This window comes from Emydura macquarii, unplaced genomic scaffold (genome assembly GCF_026122565.2).
Source record: "Emydura macquarii macquarii isolate MOO-44397 ecotype Brisbane River unplaced genomic scaffold, CSIRO-AGI_Emac_v2 contig_450, whole genome shotgun sequence".
In the NCBI taxonomy this organism is placed as follows: domain Eukaryota; kingdom Metazoa; phylum Chordata; order Testudines; family Chelidae; genus Emydura; species Emydura macquarii.
Genome location: NW_027130587.1, coordinates 6055434 through 6074034, shown reverse-complemented (window position 1 = coordinate 6074034; position 18601 = coordinate 6055434). Strand labels below are relative to the sequence as shown.

The following is an 18601-nucleotide window of genomic DNA, read 5'->3' as shown; positions in this document are numbered from 1 at the left end:
TAGGAATCATTGTCAGATGCTTTCGTTTGCCTGTTGTTGTTCCCTGGATCGTCTTGCAAGGTAGCATCCATTCTGATTTAGTGGAGGACACTTGAGGGGTTTTATTTCATATTTTAAAGCTGCTGTTTAATTTAATTTCAGGCTTATTTGAGATATTATAATTGCTGCATCCAGTGCTTAGTGGTGCTGCTAACTGAGCCTAAATGTGTCTGGGTAAAATATCCATATTTTTAGGAGCAAGATACAATTAGGTTCAAGGATAATTTGTTCTAGATGTTTTATTTCAAGATCCTGTTGTTCCATTTTGATGTAGTTCCAAAATACTAATGCTCCTTTATATGTTCATAACATTTCCCATGCAAGAACCTCAAAGCACTTGCCAGATACTTGCTCATTAAGCTCCACAACAGTTGTTGTTCTTGGTAAGCATCGGAGAAGGGCTGCTTATCAACAGCTACCCCACCCACCACCATCACCCAGTCCTTAATTTGTGCCACCTCTGGCCTTGCCACGTCAGTTATGAAAGTAAAATTATTACTTGAGCACTGGCACCTAACTGCTTGAGGCCCGGCGCCTTTTTCATTACAAATTAAGCACTGCCATTACCGCCACCTAACTGGTACAACTGCCTGAGGTTCTGCAGCACGCTGTGTTTACAGGAGAGAAATGCGGAGAGTGCTATCGAAGCCTTAAAGGAATATGAGCCAGAAATGGGAAAGGTGATCCGTGCGGACAGGAACGGAGTCCAGAGGATCCGGGCTCGGGATATTGTTCCTGGGGATATCGTGGAAGTGGCAGGTATGGTAACGAGCTCCACCCCTTCTCTCCTTGGATAAACATTGTACGCAGAGGTATGAAATATCCCGCTGGTCTGCAGGTGAAGTGACCCCACCCTGAGTTAGTTTAGAGCTGAACTGAAGATGCAGCGAAACTCAACCGTCACCCTGGTCCTTTGGTTTTGAGCAACTTTGTTTGAAGCAGCCTTGTCACGGTGCAGTGAGCTGAAACAGGAACTGCTCCAGCATTATGTGCTGGCTTAAACTGTGCTGACTGTGCTTGTCTGAAGTAAGTTATGCTTTGATCTGCATGGCTTTCTGTGAAAGAAAATGTCGTCTCCCTTAAGGGTTGTGGGATAACAGTAGCCATCTTGAGTCTTGAATCTCTGTAGGGGGGGAATGAAGCCCTCATGCAGGCTTTCATTTTTCCATGTCTGTCTAAATCCAAAACATGCTAAGATTGGGAAGGAGACCTGAAGAAAGTGGGGATGCCAAAAGAGACCTCTGAGTGATATTGGACGTCCAGTTAGACATGAGCTTGCAATGGTGTATGCGGCACCAAAAATTGCTAGTAGGACTTTAAGCTGCAGACCCAGAGGCACGGCACCAGCAAGCCAGGTTGTGAGCGTTGTTCTTCACACGGCTCTGGGGAAGCTGCTCCTGGAGCAATAATACTTCGCTCTCTGAGTGCTGCGCAAGGAAAGAGGAGCATCATTCTCCTTGTTTTACAATTGGGGAACCAGATGCAGAGAGGTGAAGTGACTTGTCCAAAGTCAGGGAACGTAGAACTCAAGTATCCTGACTCCCAGTCCGGGTCCGTATCCACTAGAGAGCAAGATACAAACACATCCCTGGTGCAATGTACTGACATCAATGGGGTTGCACGAGGGATGAATTTTGATCCAGGGTTTCCCGAGAAGCTGGTTATCTGGAAGAGTGTTTAATTTTACATGTCATTTCCCTTCTCTTTAAATAACTCTTTCTCTTTGCACACCTGCCACCCAGACAACACTGAAATGAAAGGCCAGCCCACAGCACCTTGCAGTAGAATCTGACAATGTGCAGACAATGCAAGTGTAACGTTTATGTGCGCTGGGTTTTTAATGTCTTTTAATATCGCTTGTTCCGTCTGTGGGGGCTGGAGTCCTTGGTAATTTTGGTTTGTTATTCATGGAAGATAAGTGGCGCAGAGGCAGGAAAAGCTGAGGGGAAAGCGTTGGCTTGTGAGCACTGGGGAGACTTGTGCTTTTGGATTGGATTTGGGTAGCTTCCATCTGCATTCGTGTACTTCATCATATGGCTTATCCACCTGTCCTTCTCCTGCACAAGCAGCTGTTGGGATTAAGGTGCTAAACAGATTCCCTTTTTCATCTGCTCTGCGTTGGCCTGAGAAATGACTCATGTAGGTTTCTACTTTCCCAGCCATTGCAAGCAAACCCGCAGGGGAAGCCTTGTTGACCACCCTGCCTTGTTGCCTTTCGCCGCGGGTTTAGCCCTTTGCCCTTGTGCCTTTTGTGCAGTGAACCAACCCAGCGGGAGTGTGCAGGATGGAGAATACTAAGGGGCTGGAATGAGACCCAAACGTCGCACAGCAAGTATGTGGCAGAGGCAGGAATACAGCCCAGATTTTCTGAGTCTCAGTCCAGTGCCTTAATCCTTCCTGTCCCCTACTCCTCTGAGCATCAGTGCAGACCCAGCCAGAATCGAGCCCTATGTTTATTAGGCTCATTGTAAGATTGTATTCCTAAATTCTTTCTTTACCCTTTAGTATTGAAGGCTCTGGAGGATTAAATAAAGGCATTTTTTCTTTTGGCTCCATGTGATATTCTTTATACTTATTAAAGTTCAGGGTTTGCTAAACCCCACCACTCCCCCAAATGGAACATTTCAATTAGCCAGTAAATCTTTTCTTTTTTGTTCGTAATACCCACTTTAATTCTCCAAATCCCTCATCTTCATCTGTTCTTCTCCTTTTTGTGGGCTTGCTAGTGGAAAAATGCTGCAGTTCCTTGTGCACTAGTCCAATTCGGTGTTATTTAAGTCTTCCAGTTGTACTTCATCTGGAAGATAGATATTTATCTAAAAATAATTCACAGAGGATAAAGGAGATGATCATGGGCCAGCTCCTCAGCTGGTGTAAATTGGCGTATCTCCACAGTGCAACTACATTGATGAACGCCAGCTTGGGGATATGGCCTGATGTTAGTATAAACTGGCTTTGAACTGTGTGTGGATAAGGAACCGTGAACTGTTTGCACATAAAGTGATGTCTGATTCTGCTAGGCCTGAAAACATAGGTTGTTGTCTTGATGATGTTGGGGGTCACTTCCCTAGTTTCTGGGTGGGGGGGAGGAAACAGAGCACCAGGGACATGTGCAATGGAGAAAGGGTTCCTCTTTCGGGGCTCCATTCATCCAATCTGGTTTTCTGGGGATGTTCCTTTTGGAAAAACAGTCAGGGCAGTCTTTCAGCTCCACAAAGCTCCCTTTCTATGCGGGCAAACTGAGCCAGTGGGGATTGGCTGGCCAAGATGCTCTGTGGAAAAGGGAGGCTTGCGCCTTCCTCGAAAAGAACAAATTGTAAAGTGCGGCTGTTGCAGGCCAAACAGCTCAGGGATTTTTCCACCAGGGGAAGCGGTCTCGGCCAGGACTGTCCTATTAGGATCTCAAGCGGTGTGGTCTGGCTGTCTCTGTGGGATTTTAGGAGAATGCTGACTCTAGCAATCAGAAGTCATTAAAGTACTTGGTGCTGAAAGTGGGCCGCCGCTCCGCTTGGGCCCTGTCTCTGTCTCCCTCTTTGTCCCCAGGAGGAGTACCACACCCCCCGCTTCACTGGAATAAAAAGAATGAAGCTTGTTCCAAAAAAAAAAAAAAAAGAAGTTTCAGAAATAGAGCTTGAAATAAAGAACGAAGGGAGATTAAATCAGGGTACATTGGACTGTAAGCTCTTCGGGATGAGATCTTTTGTATTATGCTGATCCCTAACTGGGACCTTGTAGGTGCTGCTACTGCAATACAAATAATTGTTTTATCACTGCCATAAACTCCTTGTGCCAACCTGCCTGCCTTCCACCGGCACTTCAGCCTGCTACTCCCGTCTCCCTCCCCCTCTAACTATATAGAGCACTTACTTAAATATCGTCATGATGCCTCCTTCAGCCTCTCCCCCAATATCAAATGCTTATTGCATGCGAATGAGCTGCGGATTTTTTTTTAATTGTTTTAATTACACCAACAGCATCAAAAGTGGTGGAGAAACAGCTGAGCCATTCTCTGGGGATTCATGATTTAACTGAGCAAATTATAATGCCCTTATATTATGCAGCATGAGAACCAGCTCATATAATTTATCGGGCTGACGGGCATGATTGACAGTGCTGTGTAAAATGACGTAAGCCCTTAAATTCTGGTAGCTGACACATTTGCACATCTAAAGGGGAACGAATGTATATACTAGCTAGGACTAACGTCCAGCATTTTTTCCATTAGCAGTGGCATATACATGATGGTTGAGGAGAGGAAGGTGAAAAACATAGTTACCTGAGCAGTTATTCAATGCTGTGCTATAATACACACACATCCCACCTCCCCCTGTATGTGAGAGAGAGAAATTCCTTCCTGACCCCTGTTGCAATTAGCTGATGCCCTGAAAGGTGATATTTGATCACCCCAATTTAGCAAGTAAAACTACACTTTCTGCTTTTTGTTCTTCATCCTTGCCACCACATTTAATGCTCTGACCTCCTGCAGTAGTGAATTCTATTGGCTTTGGCTAAATTGTCCAGGCAGTCGCATGCCCTGTTAATGAGGAGGTGATTCGATCTCAGTGTGCGTGTGAGAGAAATGCAAACCGTGTGTAATTGACTTACCTTTTTTAAAGGTTTGGGTTTTATCCCCTTGGGAGATCCCAGATCAATAATGGAGTGACTGTCAATTTTAAAATGGAATACAATGCTTTGATAGCTTAAAATGAGCTCTCTCTGCTGTGAGCTTCATTAATTTTTGCCATGAGTGTGGAACATTAAATTGTAACTATCAGGTTAGCATGATGAGCTGTTGTCACAGCCCTTCCTGGGGAAGTGGGGAGGAGGAAACACCCCTGATTTCCTTGTTCAGATTGGGTCTCTAGCAACAGCAGGTAGAGCAAGCACTGTATGCCAGACACTCCCTGTTCTGCAACCAATGGGAGGAGCCTCCTACACTCACTGGCCAGAGTTAGCTGATCAGGAGCATAGAGGAGAGCAAATTACTCCCTGAGAAGGAGAAGTAATTTACAGCTTGCCCAGCGCAAGGCAGAGAGAGGCATTGTGACAGAGCATGGTTCATTCCTTGATCTGCTGGATGGGATACCGCTTGGAGCACTTGCTGTCATGACTCATTACAGTCTAGTTTAGTGTAGGATTTGGGTTCGTTAAAATCATTGCCTAGTGGGTAAAACGAAGAACAATTGAAATCGTTTGTTCAGATGTCATTAAAGATGGTGTTTTGGTTTGCCTTAAGAGCAGATTTCTTAAAGCTGGTCGCAGCTCTTTTCTCCCACAGCTGTCTCTGTTTTGGCTGGGGGTGGTGGTAAAGTTCACGGTAAGAAATGAAATTGAGTATTGGCGCAGAGAGGCAAGATATACCAGTGGTTAGGGCACTAGCCTAGGAGATCTGAGTTCAATTCCCTGCTCCAGCACAGACTTCCAGTGTGATTGTGGGCAAGTCACTTAGTGTCTGTGGCTCAGTTCCTCATCTGTAAAGTGAGTGTCATCACATGGTGTCGTGAGAATAAATACATTAAAGATCATGAGGTCGTCAGGTGCTGTGGTGATCAGTGCCATATAACAGCAAAGAGATAACTGGCAACGTGTTAGATAAGGTGATTGGTTTCCCATGCTATCGACAATGCTGAGTAATATCTTATTCTACAAGTCCCACTGAAATCCGTATCTACCACCTACTACATTTACATGAGTGCCCACCACAGTGGGACCCCTGGGAGTTTCAGGGGTATAAAAAGATTGGCTTGAGCCAGCCCTGGCCAAGTCTTTTTGCTGAGCAAGGCAGAGAGAGAAGCAATGTGCCTGGTGAGATTTACTAACCAGTTCTGATGCTGGTGTTCTCACTTTTCTTCTGCCTGTCCATTATGAAATTATAGCCACATTTATTCATTGGCTTCAGGCAAACTTTTTTCCTTTGGCCTTCACAGCAGTGGAAACTTGCAGCCTTTGGTTTGGTAACGATTAGCTTTTATTTAGCAGCTGTCTAAGGACAGTTGATGCCTCGAAGCAAAACAGCCCGTTGCTAGCCCTGGGAGAAGAAAATGTGTGTGCTAAATAAATAAGCTACTTATAAATCTCTCACCTGAATGAGCATTAACTGTTACCAACCCAGTGGAAAAAAATTATTGGGCCGGTTGCACTGCAGGCTAGTGGGCTGATTCTCTCTTCATGAGGATAGTTCTGTTTCCATCCTGCCATTGGCACCACTGGCAACCTCAGTTTTTTCTCAGCACTCGAGGTGGGTCCAGCAAGATCAGCCTTAGAGCTTAGGTCATGTGCGTCAGCTCTGACCCCTGCTATCAAGCTATTAGCTCTTCGGCATCTATCGCGCTCCAATCACAGCATTATAGATGTTGTACCTGTTCTTTTCAGATCCTGCTAATAGTCATAGCAGCACAAAAACGGTGTGTAGACAAGCTACAAGATTTTTGGAGGGTGGTTATCTAGAGATGAATTGGTACATGAGTATACAAATGGGTAGATTTTGTAAAAGTGTCCAGAAAGGCTCTGGAACTCCTAGCCAGCTGCCTTTGAATGAATCAGCTATCAAAAGTCTTCATGTGCCATCTTTAGATGGCTAGCCCCAAGGCTAGTGGGAGTGCCTCTTATTTTGGAGATTTTCATTTGCTCCTAATGCTCATTCTTTCTTTGAACATTCTCACAGGGGGAGTGTAACTGGTTCCCGTATTAGGGGATTGGAGCCAGACATTCAGAAAACAGGAATTTGTTGGCTCTCTCATGCAACTGTCAAATTTTCTCCTCTTTCTTATAGTAACTGCAGGTAAACAGAGGATGCTGCCTTTGCCTCCTCTTCTCCCTGCTGTTTAGGACCCATAGAGAGCCAGACCATAGGCTTTCTCAGTCTTTCATACTTCTGGATTCCAGTGAGGACCAGAATTAGAAAAGCCAAGATGTCATCCGAGATGTGCACGTGGTGTGTGCAGCAGAAATTTCCCAAAACCTTGTGACAGAATCTGTTCTCCTAAGGTATCCCAGCCCAGCGTGGCAAACCCAAGAGGGTTGGGCAGAAGCCACACTTAGGATACTCATCCCAAATGAATCTGCAAATCTTAAGAGATTCACCCATCTCTAGGTTAGTCCAAAGGCCTCATCTAAACAGTGTATAGTATGTCATCTGGCATTCACCCCATTGGTCTTGATTCTATGCCCATTGAGGTTGTTAGTGGAAAAGACTCCCACTGATTTCAGTGGACATTAGGTCAGGCCTTTAGTCCTCAAACAACTGGGAAGGTGGCAGGATGCCTGTGGTATCAGGTTTGGTGCATCTCCATTCTGGATATTGATTACCTCTTTCTTCTCTCCCTCCTTCAGACTGTTACCTGTGTTATCTACTAAATTATCCGCATTATGTAGCCACTGCCCAGAATGTACTTAAATGAATTCCAGGACAGGGAGTGGTTCTTTCCTCCCATCCTGTCCAACACTTCTGTATGGAAGTGTATTATAGGTGTGTATTACACCAGATTAATTATTTTCTGTTTAAAACAACTGATGACTAGGCCACTCTTATCTCCAAGGCTTTTGCTAGGAGCTGTTCTAAGGGAACATTCATGTTCATCAACTTGGGTTTCCATGTCCAAGAGTGTGGTTGTATGGCTAAGGAACTGGACTAGGATTCAAGAGATTTGGGTTCAATTCTGGACTCTGCCACTTCTCTTTCTGCTCTTCCCCGTGACCACCCTGAATAGAAGAGCTGGTGTCAGAATTCCGTCTTAACCAATAGTTTACTGAGTAAGGAAACTTATTTGGGACAGAGGGGGTTAGTTACACATAATGGCAGTGGGGTTATCTGTTCCTTTCCCACCAAAAATGCTATGAGACTCACCCATTTACACAGTCCCTGGTGAATTCTCCATGTCCTGCCCTGAATCCTACTGTGTCTTTCCATATTCAAGCTCAATTTTGCACGTGACGATGACAGCTGAAATATCCCATAGATCTGCAGGGAGAAAAGGAGGAGATGGACAGAAAACTTGCTACACAATCAGCTGCCCCTTGTCAGCCTCAGTGCTGCCTTGTGTATTTATAAAATAAATATAACTAAATGCCAGCCTCAGTGGAGACCTCGTTATTTTACCAAAGGTGGTTTGCAACTAATTGCATCTCTTAAGCTTTTATGAAACAAGAAGTTGTAGATTTCAGAGCTGGTCTTTAGCTTTGGAAAGAAGAAATTAACAGGCAGCTGTTGTTTGCATTACAGTGGGGAGATTTGCCTTCAAACCCTAAGATTGGGGCCCCGGTGTGTACATGTAGTAAGAGACGGTTCATGCCCTGAAAAGCTTATGATCTAAATGCAGAAACAGAAAGTAATATTATCCTAATTTTAAAGACTGGAAAGTGAGGCACAGGGAGATTAACTGGCTTGTTGAAGTTTGTGGCAGAGCTGGGAATTGAAACAATTCTTCTGAGTCCAAGGTCCATGCCTTAACTGTCTTTCCTCTTGCTAGTTCTGATGGTTAGTTTATGTACCTCCCTTGCTATGGTTGAGTTCAGTCATAGATTATACACTTTTAACTCATGGCATTTCTCTTCCACTTTCCCTCTCTTAGTTGGTGACAAGGTGCCAGCCGATATCCGGATCATCGAGATCAGATCCACAACGTTACGGGTTGATCAGTCCATTCTCACAGGTATGGGCAGTGGTATTGTGCTGTTACTGTGAGCATGGCAGTCTTGTAGGACTACTGCTACTGGAATGAGTCCTGCATGGGGGTGGGGGTGGATTGTATTGGACTTGGTGTTTTAAGAACCTTCACGCCCACAGAACCTTTAGGGATATTTGTATCAAATATTCTGTTTTGGAAAAAGTCAGTTCTCTTAATGTTTTCATTTTCACACCTGTCTGGTGAGACTGGTGGCTAGCCAGCCCCTCTGTAACACTTCACAAATGGTTACCTAACTAATCTAGACACTTGGCAAACCAATTCTTACCATATTCCTGTGAGGCTGATTGGTTAACACAGTTATTGTCCCTTTTTACAGCTGGAACAATTTAAACCCAGGGGTTAAAGGTGGGGTTTTCAAATGTGTTCAACGTTGGCCTGACTCTGCTCCCATTCAAGTCAATGAGCATTTTCAGTGGGAGCGGAGGTGGGGCAAGATTTTCAAAATTGCTCTGCACTGGACTACGTGACATGTCTAGAAGGGGAATCAGAGGCAGAGCTGGGATTAGAACTTGGGAGATCCTGGCTCCATGTCTCATGCTTAGACCACTGGCCCACAGCTGACTCTCAGTAAGAGGAACCTAAAATCTTGAGAGTGTGCGAGATTTTGTTAAGACTCCAACCCTGTATTAGTGATGGCTACCCATCATACTGCCAAACAAAGTATGTGGCTGTCTTACACAGGTACTGAACTGTGGCTTGAAAGCAAATATTGCTTGATTTATGTCTATCTTGTGTAGCAATTAAAGAGTTAATCATTTCAGATGTGTGATATTTGCTAGAATCAGATGTCATTGAGGTGAGGGGAATTTTTTAAAAATATGGATTAAAGAAGTATTTGAAATACTACATGTTGGTATTAAACATTATACATCACTGCTATGGGGAGGGGGGGAGAGGGGAAATGGTAATAATCCTATCAGCCCAAAAAAGGACTTTGAACTCCAACTCTCCTTTTCATCTAACTTTAAAAATTCATTAGCTTAGGAGGTGGCTAAAGGGAAGGGAAAACAATGGGCAAAATTAAATCTAAAGGGACGTGAGCACAAGCTCCCTGAGAGATGGTTTTGTGCTAATTGAACTTTCTCCTCCAAGGTGACGAGATGCAGTGGAGGAACAAAATTATTTTGTGCTCCGAGCACAAAATAAAGACCTTCGGAAGAAGCACTCTGGATACTTTCATTACATTCCACAAGGGATTCCACCTCCTTTTGAAGCCATTGATTAGCTTTTGTGGCTTTCAGTTGTCCTTGAATAAGTGAAACTATTTCCTCAGATTGTTGTAAGCATCTTAGAACAGGAACCATCTTTTGTTCTGTTTGTACAGTGCCAAGCACAGTGGGGTCCTGGTCTATGACTAGGGCTTCCAAGCGCTCCTGCAGTACAAATAAACAGCAATAATGAGGTAGCCGGTCTCCCTGCCAATGCAGGACTGAACCTTACCAGATGCAAAAGAAGGTTTTTGGACTAAAGACTATTTAATTTTAGAAGCCTTTGATTTTTCAGGATATCTTCAAAATAGAAAAGCAGATAGTGTAATCTTCACTGTCACCCTTAGGAGTGATATTTTCCTGCTTTTGTGAAGCACCCCACAGTTTAGGATTAGTTTTTGAGAGCCCTTCAGACCCCAACCAACGCACAAAATACTAATCCTTGTTCCCTTTAACTATCTCCTCACACAATTAATGCCGAGAAGAAACTTCACTGAGATTCAGCAGAACAACACTTGGTCTCTGGTGCCAGTTCCTCTTTAGAAGTCTTCACCAGTTATTTGGTAGCAGTTAAAACCTGTCTGGAACCATGAAAAACTTTTTGCTGTGTGTTTGTACAGTGCTTAGCTCAGTGGGGCTGGGGCCTCCATATGCTATTACGATACAAACCACAATAATTCAGACAGCAATGTTGTTGTTATTGGCATGTGAGCAGGGCAGCAATTTATGGGTAGGGCCAGGGACTTGTTTGCAAACTTATATCAGGCCATTTAGATGCCCAAATATAGAGTTAGGTGCCTAACTTTACACATTCTGGCTCAAAATTTTCACCTAACCTTGTTAAAGTATGCTGTTGGCTTAAGGGCTTTTTGTTTCTGGTAACTTTCACTTGAGTTTAACCTAGTTCTTTTCCCATAACTGTTCTCTCCAAAGTGAACAGATGACTGGACCAGCTGTAACATCTCATTGATGAATGTCCAAACAGAATGACTTCATGCCAAAGATCTATTTTCAAGGCTATGTATTGTTACCAACAGAAGCTTCAAGTCTTTGTTGGAATTGGATCTGTGTTGAGAATCTCAGTAGGAAACCCTGTAAATGGTTTTTCTCTCCCCTTTTGTCTCTACAGGTGAATCTGTGTCTGTGATTAAACACACTGACCCAATCCCTGACCCCAGGGCTGTTAATCAGGACAAGAAGAATATGCTTTTCTCTGTAAGTCTTTTCACATCTGTCACCTCCTCTCTTGTGTCTTGTAGAAACAGCCGGAGGGTAAAGAACCTGAGAGGCAGGTATGGGAGTGTATAAGTTTGAGCAGTAAATTGTAAAGGATAATTACTGTTCACAGAAGGACACCGACAACTTAAGGTGGAATATTTCGTAAGTTCTCAGTGCTGGACTAACTCTGTTATTGTTGAAGTCAATGGGAACAGTTAGGTCAATGCTGAATGCTGTCAAAAAATTCCATCCTTAACAGTTGACATGTTGTCAAAAGATAGCCTGTCATCTACTCACCAGGCCAGGCACATCTGAGTCTTGTATGTGGTGCACTAGAGGGTCCTTACAAAGGAATAACTGGATGGGAATTTTACAGTGGTCATGCTATATACCTGGATCTTGTATCTATAGTATGTCAACCCTGTAGGTCCCTTTGGTCTTTGAGATACATTTGTGCCCATGAGCCAAGTGGGTTTTTTTTTTTTAATTAATGTTTCTTTTTAAATGAGACTGAGAACAAAAATAACCCCCAAGCCAGCCATACCCTTTCAGTTGTCATGGATTGTGGCAGGACCATTTAATTCAATGTATCGGAGGCATGCCAGAGGGGATTAGCTTCAAACCTTACCCCCACAGCATTACAATCTACACTGCTAGTGAAAGGATATTCCACTAAGGCTCATTCACTGGGGCAATTCTCACTTTACTGTTTGTGGTGGAGATTTTTCAAAGGCAGCAGCCTACGGGAGTTAGGTGCTCATCTCCCATTGAGTTTTGATACCTAACTCCTTTAAAAATCCCAATGTTCGCGTTTATGGTTTTCATCTGAACTCATCGACCAGAGGTGTCGCATACTTTCATGATTAAATATGCAGAACTCATGGGTTCTGATTCCCTTCCTGCCTGCCACACAAGCTCAAGAAGAAATAACGCTATATTGGTGTAAAACTGGTGATAAAGGAGGGCCAATTTCAAGCAACCTAAGTCTGGATTATGGTTTCCTATTAAAATAGTAAGATGCTAACTCACTCCTTTTCATGACTTCATTGCAAAAGCAAGTGAAGCTCTGCAGATTCTCCTGACTTTTGCCTCTCTTCAGGATTTTTTATTTTTAAGTCCCAAATGGAAATTTGAAACAGCAAAACTAGAGGTGGACTCAGGTTGCAAAATTTGTATCTGAAATTTGAATGCTCCAAAATTCAAAGGTGTTTGCAACATGGGGTTTTGCTCCATCTTATTTAAGGGGGCTATTTAAAAAAAATCAGATTTCAAACACTTGCCAGATTTGGAGGAGTTTATATATGGGGTTTCAGTACAGACTTTTGAGCCTAAAGCAGAAAACAGGTAACTCATCATGTAGGGAGAGAATGTGGCCTGCCAATTAGAGTACAGGGTTAGGAATCAGAACTCCGGGGTTCTTTCCTGAGACTTGTCCACTGACTCACTGTCCAATTTCTCTAGCCCTCTCAGAACAAAACTAGTCAAAGGAATTTGTGAAGCAAGGCTGCTATACCTTAAAATCCATTAGGGAGGAGTGTGGGGGAAGAACAGGGCAGTCCTTACATTTGGCAGTTTCTACTGGACCCAGCATCTTCAACTTTCTATGCTTCTTAGAGGCAAAGGGTATGCATTACGTCCTGAGATGCTTCTAACTCAAAAAAAGCCCCAAACCACACGCATCTTGAAGACTGCAGAAGACTCAGTAGCTAGTGCTAGATTTGGAGAAACCCCTGCTTAGGTGGGATATCACCAAAAGTAGAAAGGCCTGTCAAAAGGTCATAGAAAACTGGAGTCAATAGGTCCAGGCTGGAGAGAAATTAGACAGTCATTGTTCTTAGGAAAGAAGCCAGGAGTCTTGAGTCTGAATCCTGTCCTCTAATTGGCATAATGAGCCATTATGCATAATGAGCTATCACTTTGCTGCTTCAGGCTCACAGATCTAATATTTGTATATTTAATACATACAAATGACTTATTTTTTTTCTCCTTTCCAGGGTACCAATATTGCAGCTGGTAAGGCTGTTGGAGTCGTCATTGCCACCGGGGTATACACAGAAATTGGCAAGATCAGGAATCAGATGGTTGCAACTGAGCCAGAAAAGACCCCATTGCAACAAAAGCTGGATGAGTTCAGCCAGCAGCTCTCCAAGGTCATTTCTCTGGTCTGCGTAGCTGTATGGGTCATCAACATCAGCCACTTCAGCGACCCGGTCCATGGCGGCTCTTGGTTCCGTGGGGCTATCTACTATTTCAAGATTGCCGTGGCTTTAGCTGTGGCTGCTATCCCTGAGGGTCTCCCTGCTGTCATCACCACTTGTCTGGCGCTGGGCACGCGCCGTATGGCCAAAAAGAATGCTATTGTGAGGAGCCTTCCTTCAGTGGAAACGCTGGGCTGCACCTCTGTCATCTGCTCTGACAAGACTGGCACCCTGACCACCAACCAGATGTCTGTCTGCAGGGTGAGTTCTTGAGCCATGCAAAAGCGTAAACACCGTTCTGCTTTTCTGTAAGGTATGCCGGGAAGGACGGTCTTGAGGCTAATGCACAGGGCTCAGTGATAGGAGATCTGAATTATATTCCTCGCTCTGAGACCCTGGGATAAGTCATTATCCCTCTGTGCCTCAGTTTACTTACCAGTGAAATGGGGATAATAACATTTACCTTCCCCACAGACATAATGCAAGGCTAAAACATTGTCTCCGCTTGCAGAAACTTTGCTAATTAGGAATTTCAAGAAAAGCATGAAAAAATTTTACTTTATTGCAACCCTGTATAAACATGTCTTCCTTTCCTCCCTACTGGTAGTGAAAATTAGTTTATTTTTGCATGGCTCTAGGGCTGCAATTGTATAGCTCACTCATGTACTGTTTCTTCTTGTGAACAAATTACACCTGTTTAAAGGTGTGGCTCATCAGAGGTTATTTTAAGATCTCTTCTATCTTGGAGCTTTCCCATAGGATGAGAATCTACTTGAAATGAGAGCTACACGTGTAAGCACACGTGTTTAGTCTGTTCTTTCCCAGGCTTGTTTAACCAAGCTGGTAAAATATTATAAACTTAAAAGCTGAACTATCAGAAGTCAAAACTGGGGATCAGTGTAACTCCCTGGTTTTATTATATAAGAGAAGATCACCCTGAGAAATCCTGGGGTCAAGATAAGATTAATGCAACCTGGTTAATCTGTGCTTTTTTTGGGGCGGGAACAGCAATCCTGTATAGCTGAGTTTGGAATCTAAATATACTATAAACACACGTTATAGGGTAAACACCGTGGGCATCGTGGCTAAAGAATGTATCAGTTTTATCTGGTATAAAAGCCATTTTCTGTGGAGCATCTTCCATTCCCCTCCCCGTGGGGTTTGATTATATTGGGCTTGACAAGAATAGAATAGGGCAGGAAAGACTGGATAATCCAAGCACTCCTCACTTCCCCATTAATCCTCATTTCTAAGAAAAGCTTTTTCTTAGTACTGGCACTCAGGTTTTATAGGAAAACCTTGGAAAATGTTTCACCAGAGGGGGGAAATAAAACTGCCCAGCAGCTCTCCTCTTAGCGCCCGCCCCCCCCTCCCCCACTCTCCCCCTCAGCTTTTATACTTTGTCTAAAGTAGACAACATATTGTAGCATGTCCATACGTGCTTTGAGCACTGATTGGTTAACTAGAAGTGATAAAGTATGGGAAAGTCTGAGACTTCTGCTCTATAAATTATTTAAATAGAGACAGCACTGGAGCTAGCCATTTTAGAAACAAATGTGCCATTTCCATGTCTTGCTTAGAAAGGAGGGATGGGGACACACACACACTCCAACCATCTTCCTATTATCCCTTCTGCAAAGCAGATACATTGGAGGACCAGTGATTCTTCTCATGCCCTTTTACAGGCAGCTAGCTAGAGTAACATGTGTGTGACATGCTGCCTCAGGAGTATGTCTGGCAGGCTATTCCTGTTCTGTAGTGGTTCTGGTTTCCTTAGTGATATGGCAGAGTGAGTGGCCCATGTTCATCTGCATAATAAATGCGTAGGAGTCTAAAGGCATTAAATGTGAAGTTGATGGTTCTGCGGACAGATATGGAAGCATCTCTTGCTGATCAACAAGCTAACATGTAGTGCAGAAGAGACCTTTATCTTTCCAGGAACCTGTTCACACAACAATACCATTAAGATTGCTTTGCCAGCTGATTTCTTTACCGGCAGACCATTGATTTCTTTAAGTCTTTTCCTTTTTATTTTAGGACTTCCAAGATGAGCTGCGCAAACCGCAGCCCATTAAGGCTGCAGGGTTGCAAGCAGACTCCTCCACTTGGTTTTGATCCCCTCTGCCCATGTGCACCCAAACATCCAGTAAAATCATAAAAGGCAAGGCAGAACAGGTGTGTGAAACAAACAAGCCGAAGTGGGGGGCGGAGGAGGGAGAGAGGACAGAGCAGCAATAACAAGAATGTTTAATATTGTCTATAATCACAATTCTCTCAAAACTCAGCCCAAATTTTTAACAAACCTAGCCTGAGCTTCTAACTTAAGATCAGGTGCCAAATTAATTCATTCCTTTTTCAATATCAATTTAATCAGTCAGCAGAATTGTGGGTCTCTTGGATAACATTATTCCAGGCCCGATCAGGTTGAGGACACACAGAAATTGTGTGTTAATGTTTAACCTTTGGGAGTTCCCTGGTTAAATAAGATGACTACTTAATGGAAGGAATATGGATATTGTTCACAGATTTGCAGACCTGTTAAATATTTACACTGGGTGGTCATGACGGATAATGAGCACTTAGTTATCCTGTAGGAGTTCCCTTCATTAAACAGACCAGCTCTGTCTTGAGTGGGAACTGTATAAAGCCTGTCAATACCCTGGACAAAGGTTAAGCATTAATTTCAGGTTAGCTGGGGCAGGCAGACTTCAATCAGAAAAAACTGGGGACGATCAGGAAAAACTGGGGATGTTGTTTCTTTTATAATGGTCCAAAGAAAGCTATTGTCCACAGAACTTTTTCAGACCTGTTTCAAGTGGTTTTACAAATGAGAGAGCTGGATCCCTGTTTGTAAATCCTTCCCAGTCTAAAGGCGCTCTGCTTTTTCCCACCACTCTCATCTTTGTTTAACTCCTTCACTAGGGCTGGATGGGAAAAATCTTTGATCTGTTTTTGGATTTCTCCCTTCCCCACCGCCCCTTCCCCTTTTTAGCTTTGAAATTCGAAAAGTTTGAAATCCAAATCAGCTCTCTAAGGTCAAAAATGGAGGGAAAAAATTTCTCTCTAAACATTTGTTTCAAAATTCAAGTTTTGGCGAAACTTAAAAACAAAAAACCAATGATAATATCCAATGCCTCTGTCATGTAATTCCATGACTTTTCTTCCCCATGGAGTTACTGCACATATGATTTATTTTGCCCATCTTCTGAACACCTTCTTGATAGAAACCTTTCTTGGATTCTCCGTGAAGCACATGACTGACCAAATTTAGCAAATTTTCTCCAGTTGAATCCAACCATTGATGATACTCCATGTCTGTCTGAGACCAAGTCCTGAAATTCTTACTCTCTCTTTTTACTCATTCCTTACTCAGGGAGGAAACAAAACTACTTACAAATGCCAGTATTTGGGACTTGATCCGTCAAAGCACTTAAGCACGGGCATAACTAGAAGTGTGTGAAATGACTTCAAGCATATGCATAATTTAAGGCACACATTTGAAGATATGCACGTTAATAAGAACCGAATGTTCAGTACAGCTTTGCAAACAACTTGACACTTTTACTGGTAGTACTTCATGACAAGAGTTTACATGCACCATAACCAGCTTCCAATCTTTATCACTCTCGTTCTTTCACCAGCGAGCTTTCTCTGCCATTGTTTGGTATGATAAATCAAGAGCCTGGGGGTCCTGGTAGCCTGGGAACTGGCTTTCTTGGGGAGTTTGCAGATCTGTTGCCTACTTTCACTTCCATTCTTCAGAGTCTAGATAAATTGCTGTCTCTTTTCTCAGCTTGATACATGCTGCTGTGGGTGTTTGCTGAACCTTTTACATAATCCCATAGGGTGTGGTCAGCAATGAGTATCATATAATGGGTGACTCAGCTGCCTCACCTCCATATTTATCTTCATAGGTTCTTTCACTGTAGAGAGTTAGGATACAACAACACGTTAGATTCGCAGATCTTAAGGCCATAAGGGACAAATATAGTGTTCCAGTCTGACCTGCGTAATAAAAGGCCACGGAAGTTCCCTAAGTGATTCGAGCATCTTCAACAGAAGCTATGTAATTCCAACTCTGCCCGTTCCATCTCACTGTTCCTTGTTATAGATGTTTGAAGCAATTTAATTGTAGCTAGACAACTCCTATTAATCACTGCTAGCCACCCAAAGACTGAGCTAAAAGCTTTCTGGTGATCAGCGAAACATGGATAGGAGTTAATTAAATTCCTTCCGTTTTTCTGTCCTGATCCAATCCTTAAGATTATTGTGCTTTATTTCTGTCTCATCACTTCCTGTAGGTAATCTTATCTTTTCATCAGCTGTCATTAATGAATGAATGCAGGAGCCCCCACTAGCTTTGCTGGCCTGTATTTCTTGCTGTTGCTTCTGGGCTTTCAGTTCAAGTCTTGATAGTTGATTTTTACCAGCCTTTTATAATCCCTAATTCACCTTTGAAAATCAGTCTATTTCCATACTGCAGCATCGCTTCAGATCCCTCAGTCAGCACAGCACGTCAGCATGTGTGTAAATCCCTCCCTAATCAGCAAAGCATGTAATAGATGCTGAAATACCATTGCGGTCACTGAGGCCTATTTGTAGTACAGTAGTACCTAGAGGCTGTGTTCAGGAGTACAGTCCCATTGCGATAGGCTCTGTGCAAATACATATAAAAAAGCAGACCCTGCCCCCAAAAGTTTACAACCGAAACAGACAAGTCTAGACAATGGGTGGTAGGATTAACAGGCACAGAGACAGGGAGCGACTTTTCCAGAGTCACACAGCAGGTCACTGGTAGAGCTGAGAATAGCATCCAAGGTCTTGTGATGCTGAGACCAGTATCCAATCCCATACACCTGCATGAAGAAAGCCTGCACTTCAGTTGCCTGCGTTGAACTTGTAACTATTCTATGCACAGAGGACTCAATCTTCCAATCCGTCAGCCCTGGACCTTTTTATAAGCATGCCACTTGCTTAATGAAAAAACAAGACAAAAAATTCTGTCAGGATGAGTAGGGTCCTCATATGGACCTTCCCTCTTCCTTACCTATGAGCTGATCACCAGAATGGCTGGCTTTCCTCACTTTCCCTTTTGTATAATAAATTAATTGGGGGGAGAGGGGAAATGCACCGTAAGTGCTTATCAGTGCTCCTCTTTAGCCTACGATAGTCAAAACAGTCTGAATACTAGCGCCAGTACAAGTCTGCACTGAAATCAGACCTTGGAGGGGATAATTTTAGAAGATTCCCT

General features: G+C 43.3%; 1 protein-coding gene across 3 annotated transcripts in view; it reads left to right on the top strand.

Moving 5' to 3' along the window:
* ATP2A3 (ATPase sarcoplasmic/endoplasmic reticulum Ca2+ transporting 3) overlaps nt 1–18601 on the top strand; it is a 120964-nt gene that overhangs the window by 57509 nt on the left and 44854 nt on the right. For all 3 annotated transcript variants that reach the window (XM_067537861.1, XM_067537860.1, XM_067537862.1), the window contains exons 5-8: nt 660–798; nt 8610–8690; nt 11064–11149; nt 13147–13611. In XM_067537861.1, coding sequence (XP_067393962.1) covers nt 660–798; nt 8610–8690; nt 11064–11149; nt 13147–13611 — 771 coding nt within the window. The remainder of the gene's footprint in view (nt 1–659; nt 799–8609; nt 8691–11063; nt 11150–13146; nt 13612–18601) is intronic.